This window comes from Thamnophis elegans, chromosome 4 (genome assembly GCF_009769535.1).
Source record: "Thamnophis elegans isolate rThaEle1 chromosome 4, rThaEle1.pri, whole genome shotgun sequence".
In the NCBI taxonomy this organism is placed as follows: Eukaryota; Metazoa; Chordata; class Lepidosauria; order Squamata; family Colubridae; genus Thamnophis; species Thamnophis elegans.
Genome location: NC_045544.1, coordinates 91,988,053 through 92,010,454, shown reverse-complemented (window position 1 = coordinate 92,010,454; position 22,402 = coordinate 91,988,053). Strand labels below are relative to the sequence as shown.

The following is a 22,402-nucleotide window of genomic DNA, read 5'->3' as shown; positions in this document are numbered from 1 at the left end:
AGTAGGTAGGGATAGACCAGGGCTATCAAACACCCGGCCTGTGGGCTGGATGCGTCACGCGTTGGCTACGCCCCGTTTAGCGAAGGGTAAAAATGTCCCAATATGCTGTGACAACCTGAGTTTGACATCCCTGGGATAGACAGAGACAGACAGACTGACTTTAATGCTGCCTGACCTGAACATTTGCATGTCCTGCTTCTACAGCATATACATGTAAATAATGTAAGTTAAGAAGATACAGAAATATAAAATATGATTGAAGTATTGGATGGACATAGGTTTTGTGCATGAGTCTTCTAATGTTATATTTCTGAAAAAAGTACCCAGATTGTTCAACAACTACAGTTTATCAATAATATCTATCAAAGTAGCATACCGTGCCTTTGTCTTGAAGGCACATCATTAGAGTGCAAATATCTCCGGTTGCTTGATGGTTCACCAGCATCAAAGCTTCATCTTCTGAAAGTGTTCTAATATCATCTCCCCATTCCATGACTGTGCAAAAACAGAACAGACTTAATTAAAATAATGCTCACTTACACAAATTTAAAATAGATGATAGCAATTCATGTTTCATAGATAATCTAACAAATTACAATACATTGATTTGTAAATTTGGATTACTTCACCTATAATACACAAATTATAAAAAACAAAGACTTATAAAATGAGGCAAAACTAAAATGTAGCAATCTTGTAGTAAAATTTCTAAATCCAGAAACAAACACTACGTTTTCCATTTTTAAATTTGTAAATTATTAAATATTGAACGTGTGTGACAAAACTATCATTGAAAATAAGTAAAACAATGATGGCAAGAAAAAATGAAGGCTTATAAAAATGAGGCAAAATTAAAATGTAGTAATCTGGCAGGTAAATTTCTAAATCCAGAAACAAGTACCCTAGATTTTCCATTTTTAAATTTGTAAATTATGTACTATATATTGAACATATATGTTGAAACTATCTTTGAAAATACTTATTTTTCAGAGTATAAGACGTACCTTTTCCCTCCCTAAAAGAGGATGGAAATGTTGGTGCGTCTTATACCCCGAATACAGCCATTTTTGGCATCCGGAAACCCCACCCCGTGCATCTCATTTCTCTTGAGGGACAATCACACACAGTTTCTGCTGGCATGCTGTCGGCTTTCTGAAACCCCGGACAGGCTCAATCTTCCTAAAGGGTAAGGCTTTTATCAATCTCAAATCTGTTTTTCTCTACCCCTCCCATGGCAGGGCAGGACTAAACATCTCTCTCCATGTTTTTTTTCCCCCCTTCCCTCTGACCGGTGCGATGTAGAGCCACTTCACCCAAGGAGTGGAAGTTGTCTTGCTTCTTCTGCTCAGTGAGCAGAGAAAGACTGAGGCCATCCGGAGTTTCGGAAAGCCCACAGCACAATGTAGAGCTTCCTCCATTTGCCCCCCCCACCTTCTCCCCCCCACCCACAATTTGCAATCACAGCACAATCTCCCCCCACGCAAGTGGAAATCATCCTGCGCCAACAATTTAGGGAACCTGCCTTTAACAACCTGGCTTTTCTCGAGGCTGAGCCATCTGGACCCAGGTGGTCGAGGACATTCACCATGTGACAGACAGGAGTTCTCTAGGTCAGGCAGGAGTTCCTTTTTATCCGCAGCTCGGGACGGGCCCGTTTTTCACCTCCCAAACCCCACATGTATCACATTTTTGCCCTCCCCAGCCCCCAGAAGCACTTTGCAGGCCTCCCAAACTCTCTGCATGCCCTGTTTTCACAAAAAACAGGACGCGCAGAGGGTTTGGGAGGCCTGCAGAGTGCTCCTGGGGGCCCAGGAGGGTAAAAACCTTTCTTAAAAAATTTACCTCTTCAAAATCTTGGTGCATCTTATACTCTGGTGTGTCTTATAGTCCGAAAAATATGGTAAGTAAAACAATGTTTTACAAACAAAGTGAACCCAATACCGAGGTGGCGCAGTGGTTAAATGCAGCACTGCAGGCTACTTCAGCTGACTGCAGTTCTGCAGCTCGGCTGTTCAAATCTCACCGGCTCAGGGTTGACTCAGCCTTCCATCCTTCTGAGGTGGGTAAAATGAGGACCCGGATTGTTGGGGGCAATATGCTGACTCTGTAAACCGCTTAGAGAGGGCTGAAAGCCCTATGAAGCGGTATATAAGTCTAACTGCTATTGCTATTGCTATGATTATGTTATTTAATTTTCAAAAACTTGAAATGATTTACCATTGCATTCTTCTATTATTATTTCCTTAATTTTCTACTCTAGCCTGATATTTTCCATAAGTCTCCTGGACAAATACCAATCCAACCGGGACAAAGACGGCAAAGATGTTACAATGCTTCAGTTTTTAATTCAAGCATTCATATTCTGATACCAAATGCTTAAAGCTTAAAAAACACTGATGAATGACAAAGACCTGCACATAGTGAAACTTTTTCCTTCACAGCTGTGTCTACACACAATACTGAATCATTCAAAAATCTAGTGTATCATAAAATCCCAATTCGAGTCACAAAAATTCAGCCTGGATAGTGTTATATTATGTTAACAAACCCCCAAATGGGTCAACTTTAGTTAACAATGTATAAATGTCATGTGATGATAGCCCATGACTGAGTAGGACATGCAAGGAGAGCTGCAAAACCTAACTTGCTAAAATTACCATGGGGCAATTATGTTGTTTTTATTTTCAGAATTTAAAATCTACTCCCTCATGATGGACCACTTTGTGACTTTTCCTATGAGCATACTGATACTAGCACTAATCCACTACTGAAGTTGGTTAGTTTTCTTGCAGATAGAAAGAATCATGGTTGAACAATTCTGAGTACCGTATTTTCACGACTATAAGCCGCACTGAAAATCCTAAAATTTGATCAAAAACCGGCAGTGCGGCTTATAACCCGGTGCGCTTTATATATGGAAAAAGATCGAAAATCTCTCCCTCCCGATTTTACGCTCAAACTTGAAACTCGCAAGCGAATGACCGCGAGCAGGCACGCACACGTCCCTTGGGTCTCTCCCTCCCTCCTTAGCCGGGAGGCACCAAACTGCGCCCAGCCATCCTCACTTCGTCCTGGTTAAGGGTGGGAGTGTCTGAGACGCCGCTGGGAGAATGTCCACTTCGGGTTGCCGGGACAGCAAATTTCAAGGAAAAACGCAGCTGCTGGAATCGGTGCACCACCGAAAGTTCTCTGGTCTGGCTGCACCCGAGCTGGTGAAGCGCCCTTGCGATCGGAACAATCGCGCGGCTCACCTGCACTGGCTGTCTCCCTGGCGATAGGCGGGCGGTTGCGAGCACTCCATCAGCTTGGGTGCAGCCTGACCGGAGCCCTTTCTCTTCTCAGAAATGTCTTCTCAGTGGAGCTATAGCAGCCTGCATGCCCCTTTCAGGTACTTTGACACCCCCCCCGGGAGGGAGGGGGCCAGCCAGAGGGGCATAAATGGAGCCGCAGCTTCTCTGTGAATGGAGGGGAAAGAGTTCGGCTTCTCTCTGCCATTTAAAGGCTGCAGCAGGGAGAATCCCAACTTTTTTCCTCTCCCTCCATTCAGAACAAAACTGCTCCAGCCTCCCCCACCCCCACGTTGCCCAGTAACCCTAACCTTCGCGCTCTTCTCCGCGTTCTCCTCGGGATTGCAATAGATGTCCAGAAGCGGCTTTTGGGGCTAATGGGGATTGGATTTCCAGCTCGATAGCCCCTGCCGCTTCTGGACGTCTATTGCAGTTGTGAGGCGCCGAGGAGAGTGTGGAGAAGAGCGCGAAGGTTCTTGGCGCTCCGGGAAGCGGGAGAGGCACGCGGTTTGGTTTATCCTCCCTGGATGTCGCAGTAGCAGCCCCAAACTCACCGATCTCAGTGTTTTTCGCATCGGGGTGTGCTGCAAGAGGGAATGAGTGAAGAGTGAAGACCTTTTCCAGCCAGCGCAAAGGACTCCCCCGGACTTTTTTTGCTGAGCACAGGGCGACGGGCCCGCACCTCCACCACCAGCAATCCGGAAAGGTCTTCACTCACTCTCTCTTGCAGCATGCCCCGATGCGAAAAACACAGAGATCGGTGCGCTTGGGGCTGCTGCTGCGACGTCCAGGGAGGATAAACCAAGCCGTGCGCCTCTCCCAGCTGCTTTCGCGGCTTCCTGGAGCGCCAAGAACCTTCGCGCTCTTCTCCGCTCCTCGCGACTGCAACAGATGTCCAGAAACGTCGGGAAACGTGCGGCTTATAACCCGGTGCACTTTATATATGGAAAAAGTTTGAAAAATTAACGTTAACTGATACTGCGGCTTATAATCCGGTGCGGCTTTTGATCGTGAAAATACGGTATACATATGTGAATTCTCCCATATGAACATCTGCCTGTTGTAAGTATTACTGAAATATTAGCTTCATGTATCATTAAGGAAAGGAAAGAATCCTGGAATATAGTCACTCAATAGTACTCCTAGAGATGTAGAATGATTTCCATCAAGCGTTCCAATAATAATGTAAAACTCAGTTATCTAGGAAAGCTTAAGAATGTTAATTCCCAAGTATTATTCTATAAAATAGCCTGAACTAATTTTAACTCCACTCTGAAACTTTTAGATAGGATTCTCTCACTACAATATGTTCTACAGTTGCCTTGATTCCCTTAATATTTAATTTTATTATCTGTTCAGTATAAGGTTACATGCAACACATTGGAGGCTACAAAATGTTCCTAAAAAAAATACAGTATGGAAAAGAATCATAATTATGTTCTTCCCCCAAAAAAATAGATTAGATCTTAAGATTGAAGGTTAGTTACTACTCTCATTTTTTTTTAAATGGATAGATAAAAGAAAACATATCTGTTAATAATTATCAAGTTTTTTTACTTAATAACGTATCATTATACATTATTAAGAATTATAAATTTCTGGAGCTTGCTATGAAGGGAATAGTCATCCTGAGAGAACATGAATTTCTTTTATTATCTTCAAAGCCTCTGTAATAAGCAAAACTAAAAGATTCTTATTCTTATACATTTGACAAGACTGTACAGAGTCTAAATTTTATCTTAAGTTCAAAATACACATACACATTTTCAAACATAAAAATGTTCAAGTGGCAAGGTCAGGTTAAGGTGATGTTAGCTAATAGACATGTCATAACTCTTAAAATATGCAAGTTCAAACACAAACATACATCAAATGCAGCACCTCTCTGGAAGAAAGATAACAGCAGCAGTAATTACGAAGATGCTGCACCAAGGCAAGAGGAAGCGCTACACTCTATTTTGACGGTAGAAGGTTTCTGGGACAGAAGGTTTGAGACAACCAATCTTTCATCTACTTATGTTATCTCTCTACAGCAGGTGTGTCAAACTCGATTTCATTGAGAGTCACATCAGGGTTTTATTTGACCTGGGGGGGGATGAGCGTGGCCAGGGTGGGTGTGGCCAGCTCAACGTAACTCATGTTGGGGGTGGCTCTAGTGGCTCGAGTGCCGTTTTTGGCTGCAACGGCTTCTTACAACCCTCTGCCAGAGAAAATGGAGCTCAGGGGGGCTCGAGCTCTGTTTTCACTGACAGAGGCACTGCAGGCCACTCCTTCACTGTTTCCAGGACATCACTACAGGCCAGATCTAAGCACCCCTCAGGCTGGATTTGGCCCCCGGGTCTTGAGTTTGACACCCCTGCTCTACAGATATTACAATTATATTTTTTGCCTTTTGATAATTCACCAAAATATTCAAATTAATAATGCTCTGTGATCAAGCTGTAACTCACTTTGATAAGTGAGAAGTATTTTGAAAAATAAAAATGTACTTTAAAATTCTGATACTAAAGCCTAAAGGCTATGATACAACCCATGAATTGTACATGTAGAAGTAAAATTTCAAAAAACATATTATTTGGGTATTTTGAAGATAATTTCACAGATAAGAACAACATATTCAAAGTAATCAGTGGTTCAGCATAGTCCACTGCAACTAGCAAATAGTCCATTTGCTTCCTGTATTTTTGTATTATCTTTTTATCAGAAAGCACTAGTAGGAATCAATATTAAAGGGTTATTTAAAAATATTAACACATATACAACACACAAAAACAGGCTCAGACTACTTTAGCTTAAAGTACAATAAATATTACAAGGTCTTTTTTCCTTCCATCCTGAAACAAAAGGTATTTAAAGCAATTACTGAACACTAGATTGCCATTTCTATCAACTGGTGGAGAATAGCATAGGAAGTTTTTAGAAAAGTCTAACTGCCCAGATTGGCTACCACTGAAATGAAGGACAATTAAAAAATAAATAAATGTGGAAATGAAATTAATAGCTTGAAATATTTCAGATTACCAGAAATCATTTTTGAAAAGCAGCACATTTATCCTGTTATTGATTTAGGAATGGATGGATGGATGGATGGATGGATAGATAGTCCTAATGAAACTAGATAGATAGATAGATAGATAGATAGATAGATAGACAGACAGACAGACAGACAGACAGACAGACAGACAGATATAGTCCTAATCAAACGAAACTATTTCCAAAGTGTTTGGATTCTACCAGGCCACTGTCAGGCAGACCAGGGAAGGGAGGCAATTCAACATAACTGTTACGTTTCTCAGGAGTGATAGACAAAGATCAAACCAGGAAAACAAGGCATGTAATACTCCAGGAGATCTCAAAGAACCCAGCGTAACTTCTAAAGAACTAAAGCCCTCTCTTGTATTGGTAAATGTCAATGTTCACAAGACCATCCTCAAGAAAATTACTACAACAACGCTATTCATGGCAAGGGTTACAAAGAGAAAGCTGCTGCTGAGAGAAGATAGTATTTGTAGCTCACTATAAGGCACCGCGATGAAATTGGTTTTGATATGTCTGCTCTAGATATTATATCTGATATTAATATTAATATCTGCTCATCCTATTGATGGCTGGTGAATATGGTCCTTAGGTCTTTTTGTTTTCTTTTTGGCTTTTTGATTGTCTCTTTAATGGTATATAGATGTTTTTCTCTATGCTTATCTTTAATCAGTCATCTAAGCACAGCTAAGTCAAATAACCTACTAACCATTTCTTTTTCAGAATGTGCCCTATTTCCATCAGAAAATACAACACAATATCCTAAGAAACATTGTGATTCATACGGACAAGAGATTGTGGAAAGTCAGCAATCTGGCCTGCTGTGGAGAACTGTTCCCTTCCATCCAGTTACAGATACTTTTTCCTGCAAGGCCATTTATACATACGTTAGACAGAAGAAGAGAGAAGAGAAGCAGTTGAAGTTGTTCATTACGTTTGATTTTTAAAAATTTGATCCTATTTCTTCAGTGGGAGTGCAATCTTATCTGGAGTCAATCTTAAAATCTATAAGTGGAAGATGCAAACTACCAGCTCCGAGTTTCTCAATTATATTTAAAGTTGTAAGAAAAACAGCTAAAGATTACTTTATAAGTTCTTCCATAGGTGATAAATTCTTACAACCAGTAGAAAATGTAGATATAATAGCCATTATCTCAACTATCACAGTTCAAACAGTTTTAGCAAATAGCTATTAAAAATGTTGACACCTGGGAAAGTCAAATGCTTCCATAATAAGTAGTTGATGATATAACTGTAAAGCACATGATGCAAATGTAAGGAAAGAATTAAAGGGCAGCCAGGGGAGGGGGGTTGTTTGATTCCCCCCCCCCCTGCCAGGACAGTTTTCGGTATTTCATATATGAAATTTAGCGCTTGTTATCTTTTAGGCAGAGAAGCACTGAAGAATCTAGTTATTACTGACTTCATCGCTTCAGAACTTACCGTATTTTTCTGACTATAAGACGCACGGAGTATAAGACGCACCATGATTTTGAAGAGGTAAATTTTTTAAAAACGTTTTTGCACTCTGCATGCCTCCCAAACCCTCTGAACACCTCATTTATGGCAAAACAAAAAGGGAGGGCATGCAGAGCTTTGGGAGGCTTATAGAGTGCTCCTAGGGGGGGCACAAAAAATGAAAAATGGCCCATTTTTCACAAAAAAAAGGGCATGCAGAGGCTTTGGGAGATTTGTAGAGTACTCTGGGAGCTGGGGGGGGGGGGAAATAGCAAAAATGAGCAAAATGGTCATTGCTCATTTTTGCCCTCCCCAGCCTCCAGGAGCACTCTATAAGCCTCCCAAAGCTCTGCATGCCCCCCCTTTTTTTGCAAAAAACCAAGACGTACAGAGGGTTTGGGAGGCATGCTGAGTACAAAACCTTTTTTAAAAATTTACCTCTTCAAAATCATGGTGCGTCTTATGCTCCGGTGCATCTTATAGTCAGAAAAATACGGTAAGTTCTGAAGCGATGAAGTCAGTAATAGCTAGATTCTTCAGTGTTTCTCTGCCTCCCAAACCCCCTTTGCAAGCCTCCCAAACCCCCTGCACATCCATTTTTGCAAAGGTGGCGCGGTTTCATGAGGCCAAAATTGCTGTATTCAGCGTATAAGACGCACCCAGATTTTCACCCTCTTTTTTGAGGGAAAAAGGTGTGTCTTATACTCCAAAAAATACGGTATTAAATCCCTTAAACAGATAATTCTTTATAAAGAGAAAAATCATTTTATTAATATTGTTTCTTAATTCTACTGCAATTTGTACAACCATACTGTAAATTCAAGAATTCTTAAACATTGTAAGAGAAATGACCAGTCCAAATACCATAGGTCTGTTACAATTTCAGAGATACCTAACGTTCCAGAAACATCCTTTGAAAAGTAACAGAGGGAACCAACATAATCTTCAGAAGCAAACATATACAAGTGGTCCTCAACTTGCAACAGGTTGTTTAGTGCCATTCAAAGTTACAACGGCACTGAAAACAGGACCTACAACAGTTTTTCATGGTTACAACTGTTGTAGCATCCCCATGGTAACATGAACAAATTTTAGATGCTTAGCAAGTGGCTCACATTCATGAAAGTTGCAGTGTCTCAGGGTGACATAATCATCTTTTGCGACCTTCTGACAAGCAAAGTCAATGGGGGAGCCAGTTTAATTTAACAACCATATTACTAGCTTAACAACTGTAGTGATTCACTTAACAACTGTAGTCAGAATGATTGTAAAATAGGAAAAAACTCACAGCATCTGTTTCACTTAGCATCATAAATTTTCGGCTCAATTGTAATCATAAGTCAAGGACTATCTGTACCACCAGGAAACAACTTTATAAAAGCTCTTTTTCCTTAACATATTATGATTTCCATATATAGAAGCACTCTCAGAATTCTTTCTTGATAAGCTTGACATAATTACAGTAACAAAAGTGTAATATAAAACCAACTTCTTTTTGCTCAAAGAAGCTTTATTATCCTTAGAAGTTCCAAATAAAACCTAAAACGCGTTGTGACTATTTTTGAGTAAGTATTTTTTTTAATTTAAACCTGAAAACAAGCTATACCTTAGTAACAATTATAACAATAATTCCAAATAACTCAAGTTGACTAAGTTACAGGTAGTCCTCGACTTACAAGTGTTTGTTTAGTGACCATTCAAAGTTACAACAGCACAGAAGAAAAGTCACAGTTTTTCACTTATTGCCATCACAATATCACCATAGTTACATGATCAAAATTCAGATGCTTGGCAACTGATTCATGTTTATGACGGCTGAAGTAACTCAGTCATATGATCATCCTTTGCAACCTTCTGACAAGCAAAGTCAATGGGGAATCCAGCTTCATTTAACAACTGTTACTAATTTAGTAACTGCAGTGATTTACTTAGCAACTGTGACAAAAAAGGTCATAAAATGGGGCAAAACTCACTTAACAAATGTCTCACTTAGCAACAGAAATGTTGGGCTCAATGGCGGTAGTAAGTCAAGGACTACCTGTAATGTTCAGTCATAAAAGAGCATGAACACACACGCACATCCTTGACTCACACCCGAGGTTTACTTTGCCTGGCTGAGGCAAAATGCAATTTACATGTTTGTGCTTAGACTGTTTTATGAACTCAAACTTTATGCCTTGTGAAGCTTGGTGTATGGCCTAGCATAGTGTTATTTTGTCATTCAATCAACAAGCCAAAAACAAATACGGTAGCTTTACAGAACTTGTGAACCAGGTCTAATTACTACTTGGGAAATCCAAGATACAATGAATGCCTTACACATCCATTTGATTAACTAATTAAAACATTGTGTCATTTCACCTTGAAGAATGAATAATCACAAATTTTATGTTAAACAGAAATCAATTTGCAGCCTTAAGGTTGCAATGGATATGTTATATTCAATCTCCAGACCCAATTTTGTGATCCCAAACACCCTTTAGGTATGTCATTGAATACACTGACAACCAAGATTTGGGGTGTATCTTAAAAGATGTTTGGCTGCTAATCACAAAAATGATCCTCAGTTTAACCTATCACATATCATTTTATAGAAATCTTCTGTTTTTACACAATGGCAATGTCCACACTTCACATCTATTGGCTATGCTGCACACATTAAAGAAATATATAAAAACATGTAACAGTTGTTGAAGCACATCCAGTACATCAAATACAACTGGAATAACTAAGATCTAAAAGTAGTAGGTCTGGCTACTTGGGATGCAGCTTATATATACCAAATTCTGTTGTTACATATGCAAATGGAACAGCCATGCAAGAGAGTTGCATTGCATTAAAACAAATGGCCACTCCGAAATAGTTTGCTTCCAAGAGGAAAAAAAGTGACACACAAACCACCTATTAAAACTGACAAAAAGGTTTTTTTGCCTCTGCTTCACTTGAAATTCAGACTAATTAAAAATTTTGTGAAAGCAATAAGTTGAGGTTTTCGTTATTTGAGACAGGTGTTTGCAAGAATAACCGATATCAATATTAAAGAAGTCATTATTATTTGTCCACAGACCAGATGTCATCAATGACAAGCAGTTCAAAGATATATTAGTGTGGCCAGAGAAAATCACCTGGGAAGCATCCAAGGATGTAGCTGAGAATGTTCTTGGCAACTCCAGACCACCAAACTACATTAAGCTGGTTGACAAACTTCTTACAGTATACAAGAACATGAAATACAACATGTCACTGTAGAATCATTTTCTGCAATCACACTTGGACTTCTAGGTGCAGTCAGTGATGAACATAGTGAAAGGTTTCACCAGGACATTACCACAATGGAAAAACATTATCAATGCAATTGAAATCCACCAATTCTGGCCAATGTTTGGTGACACTTTAGCAAGATACATCAGACACTGAGTACAAACAAAAAATCAGCAGCAAAATGCTGTTAGCCCTGTTGAACCCATGCAGCATGTCGGAAACATGTGATTAAATGCATTAAATACATTATAGTTATTAAAATTAATTTCATATTTCTGAAGATTTCCACATGATACAGTCATTCTGAAACTATATCTGTGTTCAGTTTGAAGGGGTTTTCATAATCAAACATTTTTCAAAAAGCAAAACTTGGAAAAAAAAGTTGTCCACTGATATTGACATTTCTACCAAAAAAGCCAATAGTGCAGTTTACCATTATTTAGACATAACAATAAAATAATATATTTAAACTCTCATGAGTTGTTTGATGACTGCCATATATTTGGCAATATGCAAGTATTTCAAAACTTAATCCCAGACAATTCTATCATGCTATAGTGTAGCATTGGTGTGCCCATAATTTTTTTGCCATCAAAAGCCTGCCTGCAGCAGTAGCAAAATATTCAGTAAATATATTTACTAAAGGTAGGTAGTAATAAGATACTAAAAACATTTTAGAAGATGAAATCTCCTAATATAAACTTAAAATGGTGCATTTCCATTACACTTACTTTGTTGGACTCTCCCTGTAGTCAGGACATTTCCAGGCTTAAAAATGGAAATGTGCATCCAAGGTTTTATCCATGTGTATCCAAGGTTAGTTACTAGTACTTTTACAAAGAGGACATTTTGAGGTTATTTATCCCTCTCCGTTTCCAAACCCAGAGAAAATAATTAGAATATCCATCATACAACATAGGCTTCTCCTGTTGTGTGCTCTTCTTTCTTTTCTCCTTCAAGTACTTATAAGGAACTAGAACTGTGACAGAAGGTGAGTAGAATACGTCTTTGCCAATCCTAACTCTGGTGGCTCCACTTGATCAATCTCTGTGAATTTTACATTTTAAATTATATGGAAGAAAGTTATAGTAAACAATCTACTACATAGGTAGCTGGAAAGCTGTCCAAAATGACTCCTCCGCCCCAGGCGACTTATGGACCCTTTGAGGTTCCAGACGGAGCTTGGGGTAATTCCCGACACTCTCGCCCACAGTTCGGCGGAGACTCTGGTTGCCGCCTGGCATTCGGCGGCGTCGGAGTCTCTTGACCGGATTGCGCCACTACGGCCCCTCCGGGTCAGCGGATCCCGGAGACCTCCTTGGTTCACCGAGGAACTCCGGGAGAAGAAGCACCGGAGGAGACGCCTAGAGCACCTGTGGAGGTCCGATAAGTCCGAGGAGAACCAAGCACTTTTGACTACCTGCACCAAGGATTACATCCGGGCACTAAGAGTTGCCAAAAGAACGCATATCTCCACCTTGGTAGCGTCCGCCGAGTCACGCCCAGCCGCCCTGTTTAGGATCACCCGCTCCCTCCTTAATAGGAGGGATGCGGGAGACCCCTTGCAGGGTAGGGCTGAGGACTATGCCCAGTTCTTGGCGGACAAAGTTGCTCGGTTTCGTTCGGACTTGGACTCCACCGCCGTAGATCCAGCCGAGACACAGGGGGATTACTTGGTAAACCATCTCTGGGTTGAGTTCCAGGATGTTGCCTCTGGGGATGTGGACAAGGCCATTCGAGCTGTAAGTGCCTCCACCTGTATTCTGGACCCGTGTCCCTCCTGGCTGGTTGCCAACAGCAGGGAGGTGACACATGGCTGGATCCAGGCGGTCGTGACCGCTTCCCTTCGGGAGGGGCACTTCCCCGCCGCACTTAAGACGGCGGTGGTGAGACCCCTCCTGAAGAAACCATCCTTGGATCCAGCCATTTTAAACAACTATCGTCCTGTCTCCAACCTCCCCTTTATTGGGAAGGTTGTTGAGAAGGTGGTGGCCTTCCAGCTTCAACGGGCCTTGGAGGAAGCTAGCTATCTCGACCCCTTCCAGTCCGGCTTCAGACCCGGTTACAGCACTGAAACCGCTTTGGTCGCATTGACCGATGATCTCTGGAGGGCCAGAGATGGAGGCCATGCGTCCATCCTGGTTCTCCTTGACCTCTCAGCGGCTTTCGATACCATCGACCATGGTATCCTTCTGCGACGACTGCGGGAGGTGGGGGTGGGAGGCACTGTTTTGCAGTGGTTCTCCTCCTACCTCTCGGACAGGTTGCAGTCGGTGTTGGTCGGGGGGCAGAGATCGTCCCTGAGGCCCCTAACATATGGGGTGCCGCAGGGTTCGGTCTTATCCCCCCTACTATTTAACATTTACATGAAACCGCTGGGCGAGATCATCCGGAGGCACGGGATAAAATACCATCAATATGCGGACGATACACAACTGTATCTGTCCGCCCCGTGCCAACTCAATGAAGCGGTGGACGTGATGAACCGGGGCCTTGAGGCCGTTAAGAACTGGATGAGCGCTAACAAACTGGTACTCAACCCGGACAAGACCGAGTGGCTGTTGTGTTTCCCTCCCAACAATTTGGCTGACATTCCAACACTCAGGCTGGGGGGTCAAATTTTATACCCCTCAGATAGGGTCCGTAATCTAGGAGTCCTCCTGGATCCACAGCTGACTTTTAACCATCAGTTGTCGGCTGTGACCAGGGGGGCATTTGCCCAGGTTCGCCTGGTCCGCCAGTTACGGCCCTACCTGAACCGGGAGGCTCTCACAACAGTCACTCGAGCCCTTGTGATCTCTAGGCTGGAATACTGCAATGGGCTCTACATGGGGTTGCCCTTGAAGTGCATCCGGCGACTGCAGTTAGTCCAGAATGCAGCCGCGCGAGTGATAGTGGGCACACCGCGGTTCGCCCACATTACACCCATCCTCCGCGAGCTGCACTGGCTACCTGTCGGTCTCCGGGTGAGCTTCAGGGTATTGATGACCACCTTTAAAGCACTCCATGGTAGTGGATCTGGGTACTTGAGAGACCGCCTTCTGCCGATTACCTCCCTTCGACCGATTAGATCGCACAGATTGGGCCTCCTCCGGATTCCATCTGCCAGTCAATGTCGACTGGCGACTACACGGAGGAGAGCCTTTTCTGTTGCAGCTCCGACCCTGTGGAACGATCTCCCCGTTGAGATTCGTACCCTCACCACCATCCAGACCTTCCGCACGGCCCTTAAGACCTAGCTCTCCCAGCAGGCCTGGGGATAAGTTTTTAAATTACCCGCCCGAGTGTTGACTGTTGAATGCAAGTTGGTGTTTTATTATCTATCTTGTTTACTCACTGTTTGTCTTGTATTATTGCACCCCCTTCCCGTGATTGTAAGCCGCCCTGAGTCCCCTCAGGGAGAAGGGCGGCCTATAAATCGTAATAAAATGTCTACAAACTGAGACTGCCATCTGTTTCTTGATATGTGTCACTAAGGTAGGTAACTTACTCATTGTTCCTATCAGATTCAGTTGAGCATTTTCAAATTGAATTGATATGAAGTGCAAACCAAAATATCCTAGATATATGACTGAATTTTTGTGACATAGTAATGCCATATTTGTTAACATTTATAATATAAACCTGCCGAATTAATTTATAGAACACCAAACTAATTTGAAGATGAATACTGGCAGATTGCCTTATACAATACAGTATTATAAAACTCATTTTTAATTATTAACATTTTCTGACAACTCTTATCAGAATAAACTTAGGCAACTTTTGGGTGGCATGAACTATACTTAATTGCTTTGAAAATAGCACAGCCACATTTTAGGTATCCACAACTGCTTTTTTAAATTTTTTATCTTAAACTGCACTGCTGAAATTCACTACTTGAGCTTAATAGAGGTTGCATAAGGTTGCATTTTATAAATACCCATATTGTATATTAGCCCAAAATTGTATGATGAAAAACACCAACATACAACTTTTTATTTTAAAATGTCCAGATATCAGATAAAATAGTACATATTTCAAACAGATACAGAATCACAGGTAAGAGTATATCCCTTCAAATATTTTTAAAATGCACCCTTTATTTTAAAAATTAGTTGTCTTAAGCATGAAGAACTATTACCTACAGATCATGCCAACTGCTATAATGTGTTGACAATGCTGCATCTACAGAGGAATTTCTCTTTATCAATTACTTACTAGCTGGAGTTATATAGATTTCTTTCATGCAGTATCCACTGATCATTCATGAATTATGTTGATTATGTGTGTGTACATAATTCACAAACATAATTATTAGCATGGTACAGTAATTAAATATGACCTGGATGGCATGAAAAATACATGGATATAGAGCAGATATCAAAATCATACTGAATGTGTGCTTATCAACAGACATTCACTACAATGGAATGAAATATCAGTTGAAATACCATAGGATTTGGCCGTCCTCAAATTTTTAAATATTTTTAGTTCAGGCTTAATTCAGAAAACAGAGAATACTTATTATAGGTCTGGTGGAACCAAAAATGATGGAACAGCTTATATTCTAGAAGACAGAAGCAATTAAAATGTTTTTGATTTATTAGATAAGAGGGCTGAAAATAATAATGTTTTTAGAGAGAGCAGAAACCAAATGTACAGATATGAACTTGACAATATCTGATCTTGCAATAGTGCACGGGTGTCAAACTTGCGGCATCATGTTGCCTCACATGACATTTTGCAACATTTTGCCCTTTTGTGGAGCTGGGGTAGGCACGACCTGTGTGTGATGCATCCGGCCCAAGGGCCGCCTGTTTGACATCCCTGCAATAGTAATTTAAGTGAATGAGTCACCAGTGCAATGTGGCTGCAAAAAAGGCAAATGCAATATATCAACAGAAGTATGGTTTCCAAACTGTAAATAATTCTACTTTAGTCCTACTTATTAGTTCTCACCAGAAATCTGTCATCTCCAATCATCATACTTTACAGAATTAGCCAAATTGGATCAAGTTCAAAAAACAGCAATGAAAATTATCATGAGATTAGAAACTAAATTCTATGAGGATAGACAGAAGGAATTAGATATGTTTTGCCTTAGGACAACTGAAAGAGGAGATGAGAAAACTTTTCTAAGCGCCAGAAAGGGTACAAATACAGAACATCAAGATCTGTCCTCCATCAACCCAAAAAGATACAGAATGATGAAATTAGGTTACAAGACAGCAAATGTCAGCTGAATGTCAAGAAGAAAATCCTAACAGAAAGAGCAGTTTAACAGTATACCCACTTATTCAAAGAAACACTTTTCATTCCCCCAAAAGTGGATGAGTTCAGCAGAAGCAGATGTGTACAACCAATTTATCACTGTTTTCATATGAATTCTTCCTTTGAACAGAGAATTGACCTTCATGGTTTAAAGAGTCTCAATTATATTATTATTACCTTTTTCTGTAACCATCCAAGTTATCACATTGGTTATCAACACTATTTGGATGAATATGGCAATAAAACAATGAAAATGAAATAGTAAAGGGTGACATTCACAGAAACATTTCCACAAACTATTTGTGATGGTCACAAAAAAAATATTAATTGCAGCATTCACTGTGGCTGATTTCATGTCTGAGTCTTTCATATTTTAACTATGATTTATTGAACAAATCTGATTAAATTCACACAGCTCATACACTATAGTTGACAAATCACTACAGCTAACTTTGCACAATACTATAGGCTACAAATGCGAACAAACCACTTTTTGGTTTAATGTGCTGAATATATTCAAGCTCTGCAAGTTTCCAACCCACAAATTTCAATGCAACCCAAATAACAGCACCTAGGATAGCATGCAGATGCAATAGCATGCAATATAACCTGCTCTTCCCCCAAAAATGAAGGTTTCTTTTGGTAATCTACTTGAATCTGAATTCAATACAGCTTTTTTTTCTCTTCAAAATCAACTTGCCTTTTTAAAAGTATCAAATAAAAGCATTTTTAAGAATGCCTCTGAGGCAAGAGTGAACTAAATGAACTTCAGAATTCATTTATATATAGTGTAATATACATTTTCTGTTGAACCATCACTTTGGTACTGGGTTTTTTAGCTGCCATGTATACTTTACACTACTTTGAGCAAGGTACAACAATGTGGACAAAAAGACAACTTAATTTGTAATACTCTGGCATTTTTTGTATCTGTGCAAGAACACATGCAAATATTTTAAGAATATACTAATATATCTAAACATATTTGCTGTTTGTACAATATCCTTAACTGAACTATGGTTTAATCAATTAACCAAAATGTTTGGTTTGCATAGCAAACTGTTTCATAAATTAACAGCACAGGTAGAGTTCATATATTCTAGTAGCCTAAATGTGGTTGAGGCATGCATCATGTAATCACTGTATATAAATGTTTCATATCAAGAAAATGTTTTTACCTGTATATCCTGCCGACCAGCCCCAGGATGCCACCATGGCTAAAAGCCATTTAAATAATACTCCTTCGATATACCAAAACCATTTATTATCCAACAATCGAAGAGGTTGCAGTACTATCAAGTACAAAATATAGGACGGAAGAGCAACAAGGTTATTAGCAACCATGAAGCTAAATCTTAACAGTGCTTTCAGAAATATATAGCCTGCCCTTTGGGCCTTTTCCAAAGTTATAGCCATTCTTTTCACACAGAAGTTTGTAGTCTTTTCCTACAGGATAAGAAAGAGAAAAATTACTTAGCATAAAGTACACATGTTTTTTTAAAAAAAATATCCTTCCTGATCAAAAAGATTTTCATCTAAAAATATGCTAATATATTTTGCAAGTATTTTCATTTTTTTCAATTTTTTAGATGACTACATAAATATTGTTCTCAAATCTTTTTTAAAAAAACATAATAAAATTCACTGCAGGCTAATGATGATAATTATTTAGCTGTATTATTGTTATATTCATAACTGCTAGAAGAAATCTTACAAAACTGTTCCTCATACCCATAAGGTTTGTGTTTTTACAAGAATATACATTTGACAAGGATATAATTTTATCTCTCAATAAAATAATTGCATATGAAGTAAATCTTCATTTTCAATGTCTTAAGTATGCCACAGCAAGCATATTAAGGAAATGTACATTCCATCTGGTAACACAGAGAAACCTAATTATGTTATACAAAGGCCAGATCTTTTGAGACAAAGAATTCCCTTTGCTCTTCCTCAATAAAAAATTGTAATGATGGGTTACACATTAACATCAAGAATACTTATCTGCATTTTGTAAGAGGAAATGTAGGTAAAGAGAAAAAATGAAAACATGCAGAGCAACTATTATGCTTTTAAGTGTATGCCTTGAGATTTTAGTGTGAAGCACTATATAAATGCTTTCTATAAATGATTTTAAAAATGACAAACCCATTAATTAGCAATGATTAAAATTACCTCAACTCCTAAATAACAAGGAAACAGTGAAATAAAAATACAAAAGCATCAGTTTAAATGACAAATAGGTAGCAAAGGGGAACAAAGACTAGAGACTCCATCCCAAAGGACGAGTAGGATTTACTAAATTCAATGCTTGTGTCTGGAGTATGTAGAATACTAAAGGGTTGGGGAAGGAGAATAGAAAGAAAGGTTCAGCCCACACTATTCACTCGATCACTCACCTTCTGCTGCGCAGAGGAAAGGAAACGGGAGGGCCCAGAGAAGTGGGCCTGATGGCCTTAGCAATAGAGGGGGGTGCCTTGATCGGTGGCTGCCGGTGAAGGAGAAGGAAGTGGAGGCAGTGGCTGCAACTCTGGCGGGATAACGGCGGTCTCATGGACATGGAGGTTGCTGGCCTGGACCCAACGGAATGGCCTGGGAACACTCCCTATTTCCTTTGCACTTCTCTAAGGGGGGGGGGGGGGAAACAAGCGGAGATAGATCACTAGAAGAGCCTGAAACTGCACAAATGCCGGAGACAGCTCCGTTACAAGGGACGGCGCCGTCCAGAAGACCTATCACACCCTAACAAGGTTTGCACAATATTCGGGGCCTACGGCGATTCGCGCACCTTTCTCAAGAGAAAAGGCTGGATTACGCCGCGAATCCCTCCGGGTGGTGTATCCGCTTCTCCTCCCGGGAGGAAGAGGGCAGCAAGCGCAACTCCCGCACCTGTTGGGGTATCGGAGCGCCGTAAGGCAGGAAAAAGACGCGGAGGATGTCTTCAATCTCAGCCGCCGTTGAGGAATATTTCGGATCGTGGGAGACAGGTTCGAGCTCTCTCTGGACTTACACAAGTTTGCAAAGGCTTCAAAGAGAAGAGAAGCTCTACTCGTGCCCTGGCCCAATAGAGAACTAAGCGTAATACTCCGCGGTGCTCAGAAGCATTTATGCTGAAGGATAGTGAGAAAATTCTCCCTCCAAACCATGAGTTTCACCATATCGTATTAAAATTAACTTCCTCCCTATAGGAGAAGTTGAAAGGGTAGATTTTCACAAGCGTCCCAGCAAGGGATAAACAGACACGAGAGGGGAGCATGGTCACTCAAGGTCTTTTCGAAAGCATCAGGAGCGACCCATTCACCTATATGAAGCGCCTCGAAATACACTATTATTTTACATTCACAAGAAATAAAGAAAAACTGGAATTCCCCCTCACGTCCTCTAATGGCGCGGGGAGTTGCAATCCTGAACCTTTGTTCCAATTCGGGGGAAACAGAAAGGAACCTAGCGGGAACAGAGCACATTCCGGGTCAAACTCGGCTCAAAGTTTATAAAGGTTGGGAATGGGTCTCTCCCAGGGGCTTGGATTGGCTCCTTCCTCCCGGTTGAGAACTTCTTTCAAGGGCACTAACGGTGTGTCTCCTCAGCCACAAGTAGGGGACCTTTCGCAAACAGCACCGTTGCCTACCTAGGACACTCGTGAATCGCTCTCCTCCGACCGACCGCCGTCGTCCCCCCCCCCGGAATGAAAGCCCTGAAAGGGTCATGTTCCCGAAGGAGGCATCTCCCCGCTTTGCCCCAAAATGAGCCCAGAAAGGCAGCCGTGGACATGACGATCCTTGTCCCTTTTCAAGTTCAACCTCGGGCTCCAGGGCAGCCTCCTCAAGGGCGACAGCCGCCCTCCTTCTCCTCCTCCATCATCGCCGCCACGCCGCGCTGCTCACCCAGAGCAAGGGGAGGATCTGAAGAGAGCGCCAATGGGAAGGAAGCGCCCCAACCTCTCCTCGGGCGGCACAGGGGGGTCCTTTAAAGGGCGCCAAGAGCCTCTGTCCCCAGCTTCTCCCACAGGAGGGGCTGTTTCCCGAAGAGCCCCGGGGAAGCGAGGGCGCCAGCGGCTCCGAGGCTCCCTTACTTATTTCTCGCGCCACCAGTCCCTTCCCTTCCCCTCTCGAGAGGCGCCGCTCGCGGGCAAAGGATGGGTGGGGACTTTCCTACCTCCAACCAGGCGGCTTTCCTTCCAAGGCCGTTTCCGTGGAGTCCGTCGGATTCATAACGGTGGCAACCGTGGCCGCCAGGGCCCTCGCCCACCTCGACTGCCGCGAAGAGGCTGCGCCGTGACCCCTCGACGCCGCCTCTTTCTCCTGCGGTTAACTCGGCTCGCCGGCAAGTTTCGCTGGCTCTCGAGGAGGTGGAAGCGAAGGCAGGAGCAGGTCGCTCACTGCAGCAAGCCCCGCTGTCTCCGGCCGATAGCTCCCTCTAACGAGCCGAAGTTTAGCAGTCTGGCTTCGTCCGTCCCTCCGCCCGCCACTCAGCCAAACTCCCGGCGGGCTGGGCCTCAGCAGGCCGCCTCCCTTGCAGCTCCCCTCCCCGGTCCCGGAAGAGGCAGCGAAAGCGCGTCCTTCCCGCTAAAAAGGAATGCGAAAGTCAGAATATCGGAGAAATCGGCCACAAGAATTGCAGCCAGTAAAAATGCAAAGAGCTTTAGCAGCCCTTCCCGTTGTCCGGCTTGAATGGCTGTACCGGCTGCAAGAAGAGGATATGACCGAATGATTGCCTGGGCGACCTAACAGCGCCACGGTCTTCGCAGAGTTCGTGACTAGCGAGTCTTGAATTTAAAAAGTCGCGTTAGGAGATTAAGACTGATAGTGCAAAAAAACAGCCCCACGGCCCCATGTCTCACGTGTTCTCTGAAGGCCCGGAGAGTCTGTAAGAGAAAACTTGAGCCAGGGCCTACTGAAAGTAAAACTTACTATTGTAGACAGGAATAGGCTGAGGACTAGGAGGATAACAACGTATGGGGTCTGAGAGGAGGCCTTCAAAGGAAATCTTTAAAGAAATATGATGAGGTTGAGTAGTAAAACCTCTCACTGAGTTTAAGGACAAGCTGAATGAGAATTCAGCCTGGTAATCCAGCAAATGAAATGGGTCTAAAAAGTGTACAGTACAATTTTGGACATACCTGTAACACCATTCTACTCTAATTTTCACTGTTGTTGGAAACGGTTGGTTTTGTGTACTGAGCGGCTGAGGCAAAGGAGCAGACCCAGGGTTAATGCAATAACTTTGTTTTAGCAGTTAGGTGCATGCAATGTCTGTGGTGACCTGCATTTTTGGCTAAAAATAGGAGTGGTTGTTGCATTACTTTTATTTCTGTTTATTATTTATTGTACTTTTCTAAGCATTTACCTATATATGAGTAAACTGGTGTGTCTACAAAGAAGAGGTAACACCAAGGAAGTGTTTATAACTTTATAAAAACACTAAAATAGGATATTCTGCAACAACTCAGAGAAGAATTAGTATGTGCCAACTTGTTTAGGGACAAAACAAAGACAGACTGGAACAACTAGCTGGAACTCTGAATGTATTCTGTATTACAATTTTAAATTGTTTTCTCTATAAATCTATATGTAACCAAAACCACATAACACAAAACAACATAATAGCATGATACATCTTGGAACCATAATAAACTGAACTAAAAGCATCTTATACAACATGCCATTTTTTTACATCTATATTTTCTAATGAGACATTGGGAGAATAAAAATAAGAGTTGGCTGAATTAATTAAGGTGAATTCATTTTCCCTCTAACTCCCTCTGGTTTCAACTAAGACTTGCAGGAGCACATGTGACCCTGGAGGGAGTCTCTCTCTCTCTCCCTCTCTCTCTCTTCCTCCCTCCCTCCCTCCACACACACACACATATATACATACATACATACATACATACACGTATACATATACATACATACATATATATATTAGACTATATCTTCTAGAACGGGTGTCCAACGCGCATAGTTGTGGTATACCATGTATTGAGACTTTTTTCCCCTTGGCTAAACCAGGCATGACCAGCACATAACGCATCTGGCCCGTGGGCCACGGGTTTGAACAGCCCTATTCTAGAATATATTCTTCAGTCAGTTATTTAGGCAGATAAC

The 22,402-nt window shown here is 41.6% G+C and overlaps 1 protein-coding gene across 4 annotated transcripts in view; it reads right to left on the bottom strand.

The window, feature by feature from the left end:
• LPGAT1 (lysophosphatidylglycerol acyltransferase 1) overlaps positions 1–21,898 on the bottom strand; it is a 63,799-nt gene extending 41,901 nt beyond the window's left edge. The window contains exons 1-4 of one of the 4 annotated variants that reach the window (XM_032215673.1): positions 20,451–21,896; positions 18,695–18,919; positions 17,474–17,741; positions 377–495 (exon numbers count right to left, since the gene is read on the bottom strand). In XM_032215673.1, coding sequence (XP_032071564.1) covers positions 377–495; positions 17,474–17,711 — 357 coding nt within the window. In that variant the 5' untranslated portion in view covers positions 17,712–17,741; positions 18,695–18,919; positions 20,451–21,896. The other 3 variants (XM_032215674.1, XM_032215675.1, XM_032215677.1) reach the window with 3 other exon arrangements.
• Positions 21,899–22,402: the final 504 nt, after the last annotated feature.